This window comes from Colletes gigas, unplaced genomic scaffold (assembly GCF_013123115.1).
Source record: "Colletes gigas isolate AHSC1104 unplaced genomic scaffold, ASM1312311v1 Colletes_gigas_Sc00034, whole genome shotgun sequence".
NCBI lineage: Eukaryota > Metazoa > Arthropoda > Insecta > Hymenoptera > Colletidae > Colletes > Colletes gigas.
Window position 1 is genome coordinate 104740 of NW_025106663.1, and position 11788 is coordinate 116527.

The 11788-nt window shown below is 33.2% G+C and overlaps 1 protein-coding gene and 1 long non-coding RNA gene across 2 annotated transcripts; both read left to right on the forward strand.

Moving 5' to 3' along the window:
- Positions 1 to 400: 400 nt before the first annotated feature.
- Positions 401 to 3381, forward strand: LOC122402222. Its single transcript, XM_043404834.1, has 3 exons — positions 401 to 578; positions 1050 to 1161; positions 1260 to 3381. The coding sequence occupies exons 2-3, from the start codon at positions 1140 to 1142 to the stop codon at positions 3128 to 3130; spliced, it is 1893 nt and encodes a 630-aa protein (XP_043260769.1). The 5' UTR covers positions 401 to 578; positions 1050 to 1139; the 3' UTR covers positions 3131 to 3381.
- Positions 3382 to 7597: 4216 nt separating this feature from the next.
- Positions 7598 to 8697, forward strand: LOC122402247. Its single transcript, XR_006259503.1, has 3 exons — positions 7598 to 7847; positions 7918 to 8212; positions 8306 to 8697. It is a non-coding gene; the product is annotated as an uncharacterized LOC122402247 (long non-coding RNA).
- The last annotated feature ends 3091 nt before the right edge of the window (positions 8698 to 11788 follow it).

Here is an 11788-nt window from a genome sequence, read left to right on the forward strand (position 1 = left end):
AATTGTAAAACATTTAACGGTCGTACTTAACAAGTTCGCATCTGCACGCGGATGAATATCTTTCTTGTTCACATTCATTCGTTCTTGTTCCTCGTAACGGATTTCTTGGAAATCATTTCCCGCTACAATTGTCCGGATTTGGTTTCGACCACAGGCGCTGAAGCGGGCATTATTGTAACTAAATACAAAGCAGAATGTTCCGTGTTTTCATTGGTAGAATTCGCGTGACAATCTCATTGTACCAATCAGAAATCAGAACAGACCGTATTTAGCTCCCTCTATACATTTGTCTGTGGATGTGAATTATTTGCGCCAATCGTACGGTAAAATCCAAGTTTGATCACGTAGACTTCCCCGGTTTCGATACGCATTATCTTCTTTTTAGTATCGTGGCGTGGTTACGAAGTTAACCAGTTCTTTATAAGAATTCGTAAACGTAGTATCGACTTTAGTGAAATATTATTTTCATTATAAATTACATCTGTGCTGTATATGAATTTTATTATCATTGCTGCACTTATTTGAAGTAATTTTATTAGCAATCATTGTTCTACAATTGAAACCAAGCTAATATAACCGTAAGTATTTACACATAATGAATCAGGTTCATACGTAATTGTTGGAGAAAATTCTTTGTGGCCTATGTTATTCATTATATAAATTAAAATGTATTGAATATTGAAGCGAAATAAAGTATTTTACATTTATTCGGATATTTAATATGAAATTAATATTGAATATTGATTAGTCAAAATCAAAGATAATAACACTAAGCAACAAATGAAACTGTGTGCATACTCTAGAGGTCGTACCAACACAAGTGTACAAAAGTGAAAACATAAATAAAAATAAATGGACTATTAACAGTAGTTTAAAAAAAAAATCATAAATATTAAATATTATAACTCCCCCTTTAAAAAAATCAAAATAATATTGTATCTTGAGGATATATTTCTTATCTTATCATTATAAATTTAATGATAAGTAGTATAGGTAAATGTCTTTGTAAAAGATTATTGTTTGATAATTATCCTTTATTACAATTATAGACTTTTAATTCTTTACATCAAGAATATAAATGTAGATAAATATCCAACGAGTTCTATGCGAAGACATAATTTTTGGAGAAAGAAGACATCATGAATAATAATAAGAATGAAGGTAAAGAAATTTCTTCCTTAAACGATTTAATATTATAAGACACAATAACATTTCTTTGTATCGTTTTTGTTTGATGCTGCTGATATGCAACACTATAGTTCTGAAACTGAATTATGAGCAACAGGTTGCATATAATGAACTACAGGAATTGCTCGAGAAAAAGCAGATTATCTTAATTGATGCTCCAAGCGGAACTGGTAAAACTTTTATGTTGTCTATTTTGGCAGCGTCATATTATAATTACAATCGGAACATAATAGCACCAGTACAGTTTATTACTTTCACACGAAATCAGGCTAGCAAAATTTTGTTAAAAAAATTTGATGCGTATACTTATGTATCTTATAGTATGCGTAACTTTCGTTTGTCATATCATTTTGTGCCTAATATGTTCCAAAAAAATGATAATATCGTTGGAGTACTTTATCAGCTAATTACATATGCCAAAAGCTACGTTCATGTCGCTAATCTTGTAAAAGTGATTATTTTGGATACATACACTATAGCCTCACCGCTGCTGTTAATTTTGCTGTGTATAGTATCGTTCAAAAACAATATAAAATTAATTTTTTCTGGAGATAAAATGCAGCCTGGTGCTGTTCCCTCTTGTGCACTCTACAACAAAAACAATTCATACATTATAGATATACTTAGTGATGACAGAATAGACATATTAAGCCCAAACATGCGGTCATCTGACAACAACTTTACACGTAAACTATCACGTTTTCGTGAAAAGTTTGAGGACTACAAGTCTGAAAGCGATGTTCCTTTTTATTTCAATTTGCGATATTTACTATACTGCCTTTTTCGATCGAAATATTTCACTGAAGAGCGTTTTGATACTGTTTACATGGCTCAGTATCATTATGACATTACGCTTCGTTCGTATCGTTTAATAGAACACTTGAAATCTATTAAAAAAGACTACGTTGTAGAACCATTTTATCTAAGTAACGGTAAAATTATACCTATGGAAAACAATAAGAAAAATAAATTTTTACCTGGTTTACTTTTGGTAAAAGATTGCCAATATGTACATATAAACGAAAGTGGCGAGCACAACATTGTTCGTCTGGAAGAAATGATCTATAAAGACTACAAGTTGCACTCTCTTGTTGTTCGTTCCATAAACGACAAATATTCTAGTTCAGAGATAGTTGAACGTTGTAATCTTTGTCATTATCAAATTCTACCTTCATATCGTGAGTGGTTACTGGATCGTGCTGGTTCTTCACAAACCTTACGGCAATTCCCTTTGTACATATATTCGTTGACGTACCACTCAAGTATAGGACGTACAATCAGGAACGAGGTAGAATTTAATACCACTACTAATGTAGTAGGTCAGTCTGTTACTGCTAACGCAGTTTACGTTGGTCTTTGCTGTATGACTGAAGAATCTAACATACATAAAATCCATGCTGGAGACGATCTTCTAAGCTTTGTGGTGACAGAATATATGGAAAATGAACGAAACGATAAAGAATTTTATTACCGTTGTCCGCCAAATAAAGATAGCGATCAAATTCTGGAATACGTTTCTCTAGCAGGCAGAAACGAATTCATAGATCAAATTAATTGGTGCACTGTGACTTCTACAAAATCTTTCGAAAAGAAACCATGTGTCACTTACTTACGTATACAACGTAACAAGTATAAAAAACCAAAAGAAGAAAAGAAAGAAACATTGTTAATGGAAGCTGCAAAATTTGTTAAGTGTAATAAAAATGTGATTCTCGATATAATTAAAGCAATACCTAATGAACATTCCAGTGAAGCTGGGAAAAAGAAAAAAACAACGGAAAATCACAAAGAATCTATACCTGAAAAAGATTCCAGTAAAGCTAAGAAAAAGAAAAAGAAAACGAAAACGACAGTGGAGGATTACAAAAACTCAGAGGCATATATTTTGTTAAAAAATACATATGATGATTGGGTTTCTGGTAACAAAAAAAATGAAGAATAAGTTTTAGATTACCTCTAACATTATTAATATTAACTTTGTGAACGTGTTTTGATAACAGCTGCGAAAATATCTAATAAAAGATATATGGTCCAATTTAGAAAATTAAACATAACTATCATAAGGCTGACTAAAGTCAATGCAAGATTATATACCGATCATTACAATGGATCCTCAATATCGTACATTTGTTTGAAACATTTTTCTATATCATGCATAGTTTTTGAGATACTTCTACGTTTTTAAATAAAACGAACACCTTATGTATTATTATTATTTTACTTTTTATTGCTATTTAAAGCACAGTGATAGTTTTATTTAGTAGTTTATATGTTTTTTAAATAACTTTTATTATATGTTTTGTATAATTCTGTGAATGAGAAATTTAATAATACATATATTTTATTTAAATCCTCTAATTTGTTTTCGAAATCTTTTGTAGTCTCTACGTTAAAGTGGCATACCCTGTATAGAATTTGCTTTTTTTATTATACAGTGTCTAAAGATTATTATTATTATAATAACTACAGTAGTATCCACATAAGTGACTGCATTTTTGTCCACTTAATTGTCCGTTTAGTATGCTCTTTATCCTGGGCGTGGACATTTAAATGGGCATTAATCTACCTAATTAACTGTATATCTATATACATGTGTCAAGACGACATCTACCACAAAACGCCCAAGTTTGTCGAGAAATAATTCACTTTTTGCACACTAGATGGCGTCCCAATTATTTACGATCGAAAACTAATTTCAATTTATTTATTAATGCAACAATAGGGTACTCAGTAATTTAGATCACTTGTAAATGCTCCACAATTAACGCCTAAGGTCCAAACTTGCCTAGAAACAATCCTATTCCTGTCAGAAGACATCGCTGACCTAAGACACAGGCAAGTCATTAACGGGCAGGAATAGGACTATTTTTAGGTAAATTTGGACCTTTGGCGTTAATTGTGAAGCATTTACAAGTGATCTAAATTACTGAGTACTCTATTGTTGCATTAATAAATAAATTAAAATTAGTTTTCGATCATAAATAATTGGGGCGCCATCTAGTGTGCAAAACGTGAATTATTTCTCGACAAACTTGGGCGTTTTATGGTAGATGTCGTCTTGATATATATATAGATATACAGATATACAGTGAATTACATAGTTATTATAATAATAATAAGTTTTAGACACTGTTTATTAATTAAATTGACGTTCATATAGTCTCAAGTTAATGTGTATTATGCTTGACACGATGACACGATGCCTTACATGAAAACCAGGTTGATCATTTAATGGTTATGTTAAACATGTATAAATTATTGCACGTTATTAATAAAAAGATTTAACTTCCTCAGGTTCGAGATTTTATCTTTAGCTTAGTTTCAATGTAAAAGAACTGATATTTACGTGCATATTAACATGCAGGTTACTTCAGTTGTCCAACGCCGAGTATATGACCCAGTGATGCCAGAAAAGCACCGTCGGGTGCACACTCACAGATACGCGTACGTGAGCTCGTGGAGTTTCGGAAAGACGACAAAGGCAAACTGACGAATGCCCTCTTTCTCGATTCTCCCACTTCCTCTTTCTCCCACAGAACTGAAATCCGACCACCAGTCAACGGCATACGATTTGGATTCTCGATTGCCCAGGCATTTTTACTTTCCGACCTATGTAGGCGCACATAAGCAAAGTACCCATAATGAAAAAAAAATTTTGTAAAATTTATTTTACGGAAATGCACGTTTTAAGACCTCCTGATTATATTTTAATTATTGAAAAAAAAGAAATTTTTTTTAATTCCCATGTATGAGCACACATATGTATATTATTAATACGATTCTTGAAAATAAATAAAGTAAAAGTTATCTCATTGAAATTTTTTCTAGAATTAGTACCTAGAAAAAAGTATTAGACAAGATTTGATTTTGATTTCGATTAAAAATCAAATTTATATTGTTTTAAATTCGCAGCCATTAGCTCGGTGTTACCCATAATGAAGAAGTTTTTCTTCAAAGGTAACACCGATTACCAGGTCTCACCACGAGGAGGTTGCTGCGAGTGGAGACCCAAAGTGAGACCGATGGAACAAAGTTCGATCAATCTTCCTTTTTACAGACTTAGAACTAACCCATGACGCAAAAAAAAAGATGCCAAGTAATTACTTTTCTAAAACAAAGGAGGAAGCTAAATTGTGGTAGACGCGACACGACGAAACGCGACACAATACTGCACAGTGCAGTAGGAACATGAGGTGCGACACGTACCGAATAGCGGGTCAAAAGGGGCAGCTCGTTACCTCTTAGCAAGTCCAATTGAAGGGGAGGAGAATCGACGCACCAGACACGGGTTCCCCATTTCTCCAACGCGTCCTGCTGGGAGCCCGTAGGACCCAACCCGGGACGTCTTACACAGGAGAGAGATCCTGAGTCGGGGCTACCGCAGACAGGAACAGGTCCCCTCTACGGCCGATGACTCATTCCCTAGAATTGTCTCACCAGAGGACGGCAACCGACCCTTCGAACCATCTAAACGGCCGATCACTTGCTTTTTACATTAAAGCAGCGGTGACCGGAGCTGGAAAGGGGGGAACGAGACTGGAAAAGAAGCTGTTAATTAATTAATTACTTGGCAATCTACGCATTAAATAAACTAATATACAATATAAACAGAAAATTAACGTCGTAGGTGGAATTAATGAGATTAAAATGGGAATTGAGAAACATAGGAAAGGAAAAAAAGAAATATTCGACGTTAATTTTACCATTCGCGCCGCGCCGCGCCGCGCCTTAAATTTAACGGTAATACGCATGAATCTTGCATCCGTCGTCCTCTATCTAAAAATTGATCTGAATAAAAACTAAAATAAAAATTAGTAGTTATAGACACAAATTAGAATTAATTATGTGAACAAATATAGGGACAAATATAAATATAGGGACAAATACAAATATACAACCAAGAACAGGATAATTAAAAAAATAACAACCCCACGATGAAAGACAATGAGGAACAAAATAATTTGAAAAATCACAACCCAACGAAGTAAAGAATGAAGAAGAAAATAATTCGAAAAATAACAACCCATCGATGTCGAAAATAAAGAACAGAATAATTGGAAAAATATCTACCCAACGATGTAATATATGTAGATAAAAGCTGAAAGAAAAAACGAATGAATTATTGGAGAGACGAACAGAAACAACGAAATATTACATCCCTATATATAAATAGAAAACACAATAATGGTATTAATTATATGAATATAAATATATGTATGTATATACCAATCGGCGACACCAGTCGGCGACACCAGTCGGCGACACCAGTCAGCATCGCAGAATCAGAGAATCTGAAACAGAAAGAAAAACGGGTAACAGTACCCCCGGCGGTTCCGGGAGTACTGAAAAGAGTCGGTCAGTTGTGCCCGCTTTTATGCAGTCAAGCCAAAGTATCAACGAGCCAATCAGCAGCCAGTCCGCTGGGGGCGACATTCCGATAGGGCGACACTTGCTTCACCTAAGTTGATAAGAGACCCCCCTGTGGCCCTCGCGCGGGAGTTATCTCCCAACCACCAAGCAAGACGGACCGTATCGAGATGAAGAATTTAATTGAAGATTTACATTCGATCAAAATCGAAGATGGCGGCCAAGAAGATGTTTCACGAGCAGCGGCCAAGGGACAAAACCGGTCTTTTTAAAGACCAAGAAAATCTCATTTGTGGGAACAACTTATGCAATGAACTGAACAACTTTTATATTTAACAAACTCAGAGACACTTTACATCTCTGTTTTATAACAACTTTTATATTTAACAATTCAGAGACACTTTACATCACTGTTTTGTAACAACTTTTATATTTAACAACTCAGAGACACTTTACATCTCTGTTTTGTAACAATTTTTATATTTAACAACTCAGAGACACTTTACATCTCTGTTTTGTAACAACTTTTATATTTAACAATTCAGAGACACTTTACATCTCTGTTTTGTAACAACTTTTATATTTAACAACTCAGAGACACTTTACATCTCTGTTATGGAACAAGTTATGCAATAAAACTGAACATGGTATATTTGCCTATACATATAGGAAGGAAATTCGTCGTTAGTATTGTCGCCCGTCAATGCACTTAATTATGCAAGATCAGTATACTATCTAATTTTATTTTTTATTATACCGGTTTGTAATATCGTAAAGATCAATGCAAAAACATTATGTACAGCTCTTGTATTTCTTTGATTTATCCAAGTAGTCAAAGTATAATATTTTACAAACTTTTGATTCAAATAAAATAACGAATGACACAAAATTTGAGTACCTGTTACATGCAACCTATGTATAAATGCATAATAACTATTATTGATATACGCATAACGAACTTAGTTTGTGATATTAAACATTAAGAAAAGTGTAAATTAATAAATAGGTTTCAAAATGGGTATTCCAGGTTTAACAACTTTCATAAACAATCGTTCAGATCGTTATTTGGAATATTTCGAGCCACGTGATACGTATTTAGTTATTTAGCTGTCAAATATATAATTCGTACAAGTGCAATTGTGTTTTTGGGGGTGATTACGATAAATACGCTCAACGAGTATCGGATTTTTTTTGACGTTTTGTTAAAGTGCAATGTAGTACCATTAGTTTTGATCGATGGCGGTTGCAAGGATAAGAAACTGCAAACAGTTATATCTAGAACTAGAGAAAAGGTTCGTACAGCATCATCTTATTCTCCGATCTGTCAACAGAAAATGAAATTTTTGTCCTTTACATATTTAGGAAGTTTTCAACGATGTTACGAGAAAGAAGAATGTTCGTCATGTGCAATGCTTATTCGAAGCTGATAATGCTATAGCTACTGTAGCAAGGGTATTGAATTGTCCTGTATTGAGTTATGATTCAGATTTGTATGTGTTTGGGACATTGTACATACCATTTGATACATTGGACAATTACACGGTGAAAAGTTCAACTGGAAATAGTTACACAAAATGTTGTAAAATTTATAAAGTTGAACACTTATTAAATTCTTATAGAGGTTTAAGTCAATCTACTATGTAGATCACCTAAAACCGTAAGACAAAAAATATTAAGCATAATAGAAATCAATATAGATGGCTATACAAATGCATCTACAGAAATACTTGTTCCATTGGGGTTTTTACAGGAATATGCAGCTCGTGCCACAACACATTCCATAAACAGAATTTTTAAATTTGATGGAGATGTTAATAGTCTAATGTACATGGAAGAAACTGATAAAAATGGAGACTTTGAATCATCCGAAGAAGAAGAAGAAGAGGAAGAAAACGAAGTTGAAATATTAGACATGCTTAAAGGGGTCAGAATCTGCTACCAATAATAAACTAGCTAATGTACCTAATTTGTTTGTAGATGAATATCTTATGGGCAATTATCCTGCATATTTTATGGACTTGTTGGTTCGACGTTTATACATTTGTCCTGTACAAATAGAGGATTATTCCTATCCATTGAGCAATGTAATAAGTTTAAAAATTATTAGAGTTATATATGCATTTCTGCAATCAGGAACGAATAGAAGGAGAGGTTTTATGAAATACATGATGAGAGACTGTAATAAAATGCTTAAATGTTACAAACTAGAAGGCACTGACACTAAATTTTCTTCCCCATTACTGTCCCTATCTAATCTTAGAGAAGTACCATTAACGAGTCCAGGATTAAAAAATAATGTACAAACATGCGTCATTGATTTTTCATTACCATTTGAATTTAAATTCAAGTTATATAGACACAAATATATAAGCAAAGCCCATATTGAATGAAAAATTGACACGTAAATACACGTTTCAAGACCCCCTGATCATGTTTGACATGAAACAATACTTTGGAAATAAATCGTTTGAATATAGTTTATCAAGTAAGACTTTCGAAATTATTTTCAAACGATTTATTTTCTAATTGTTCTACTATTTCAAATAATAATTTTTTGATTTTATAGCAAAGAATGTTTATTTAATATCAATTCAATAAATTCAATTTGTATTTGTATATTTTTCGCCTATTTAGGCAAATATACCATGTTCAGTTTTATTGCATAAGTTGTTCCATAACAGAGATGTAAAGTGTCTCTGAGTTGTTAAATATAAAAGTTGTTCCAAAACAGAGATCTAAAAAGTCTCTAAGTTGTTAAATATAAAAGTTGTTCAGTTTAGCGGTTCCCACAAATGAGATTTTCTTGGTCTTTAAAAAGACCGGTTTGTCCTTTGGCCGCTGCTCGTGAACCATCTCCTTTGGCCATCCTTGATTTTGATTGAATGGAAATCTTCAATTAAATTCTTCATCTCGATACGGTCCGTCTTGCTTGGACCGAAAGAAGTTTCTAAATGTACCACGTTTTACATAATCATTGCCTAGTAATATTGCAGCTAATGGCAGTGTAGATTGACTTAAACCTCTATAAGAATTTAATAAGTGTTCAACTTTATAAATTTTACAACATTTTGTGTAACTATTTCCAGTTGAACTTTTCACCGTGTAATTGTCCAATGTATCAAATGGTATGTACAATGTCCCAAACACATACAAATCTGAATCATAACTCAATACAGGACAATTCAATACCCTTGCTACAGTAGCTATAGCATTATCAGCTTCGAATAAGCATTGCACATGACGAACATTCTTCTTTCTCGTAACATCGTTGAAAACTTCCTAAATATGTAAAGGACAAAAATTTCATTTTCTGTTGACAGATCGGAGAATAAGATGATGCTGTACGAACCTTTTCTCTAGTTCTAGATATAACTGTTTGCAGTTTCTTATCCTTGCAACCGCCATCGATCAAAACTAATGGTACTACATTGCACTTTAACAAAACGTCAAAAAAAATCCGATACTCGTTGAGCGTATTTATCGTAATCACCCCCAAAAACACAATTGCACTTGTACGAATTATATATTTGACAGCTAAATAACTAAATACGTATCACGTGGCTCGAAATATTCCAAATAACGATCTGAACGATTGTTTATGAAAGTTGTTAAACCTGGAATACCCATTTTGAAACCTATTTATTAATTTACACTTTTCTTAATGTTTAATATCACAAACTAAGTTCGTTATGCGTATATCAATAATAGTTATTATGCATTTATACATAGGTTGCATGTAACAGGTACTCAAATTTTGTGTCATTCGTTATTTTATTTGAATCAAAAGTTTGTAAAATATTATACTTTGACTACTTGGATAAATCAAAGAAATACAAGAGCTGTACATAATGTTTTTGCATTGATCTTTACGATATTACAAACCGGTATAATAAAAAATAAAATTAGATAGTATACTGATCTTGCATAATTAAGTGCATTGACGGGCGACAATACTAACGACGAATTTCCTTCCTATATGTATAGGCAAATATACCATGTTCAGTTTTATTGCATAACTTGTTCCATAACAGAGATGTAAAGTGTCTCTGAGTTGTTAAATATAAAAGTTGTTACAAAACAGAGATGTAAAGTGTCTCTGAATTGTTAAATATAAAAGTTGTTACAAAACAGAGATGTAAAGTGTCTCTGAGTTGTTAAATATAAAAGTTGTTACAAAACAGAGATGTAAAGTGTCTCTGAGTTGTTAAATATAAAAGTTGTTACAAAACAGTGATGTAAAGTGTCTCTGAATTGTTAAATATAAAAGTTGTTATAAAACAGAGATGTAAAGTGTCTCTGAGTTTGTTAAATATAAAAGTTGTTCAGTTCATTGCATAAGTTGTTCCCACAAATGAGATTTTCTTGGTCTTTAAAAAGACCGGTTTTGTCCCTTGGCCGCTGCTCGTGAAACATCTTCTTGGCCGCCATCTTCGATTTTGATCGAATGTAAATCTTCAATTAAATTCTTCATCTCGATACGGTCCGTCTTGCTTGGTGGTTGGGAGATAACTCCCGCGCGAGGGCCACAGGGGGGTCTCTTATCAACTTAGGTGAAGCAAGTGTCGCCCTATCGGAATGTCGCCCCCAGCGGACTGGCTGCTGATTGGCTCGTTGATACTTTGGCTTGACTGCATAAAAGCGGGCACAACTGACCGACTCTTTTCAGTACTCCCGGAACCGCCGGGGGTACTGTTACCCGTTTTTCTTTCTGTTTCAGATTCTCTGATTCTGCGATGCTGACTGGTGTCGCCGACTGGTGTCGCCGACTGGTGTCGCCGATTGGTATATACATACATATATTTATATTCATATAATTAATACCATTATTGTGTTTTCTATTTATATATAGGGATGTAATATTTCGTTGTTTCTGTTCGTCTCTCCAATAATTCATTCGTTTTTTCTTTCAGCTTTTATCTACATATATTACATCGTTGGGTAGATATTTTTCCAATTATTCTGTTCTTTATTTTCGACATCGATGGGTTGTTATTTTTCGAATTATTTTCTTCTTCATTCTTTACTTCGTTGGGTTGTGATTTTTCAAATTATTTTGTTCCTCATTGTCTTTCATCGTGGGGTTGTTATTTTTTTAATTATCCTGTTCTTGGTTGTATATTTGTATTTGTCCCTATATTTATATTTGTCCCTATATTTGTTCACATAATTAATTCTAATTTGTGTCTATAACTACTAATTTTTATTTTAGTTTTTATTCAGATCAATTTTTAGA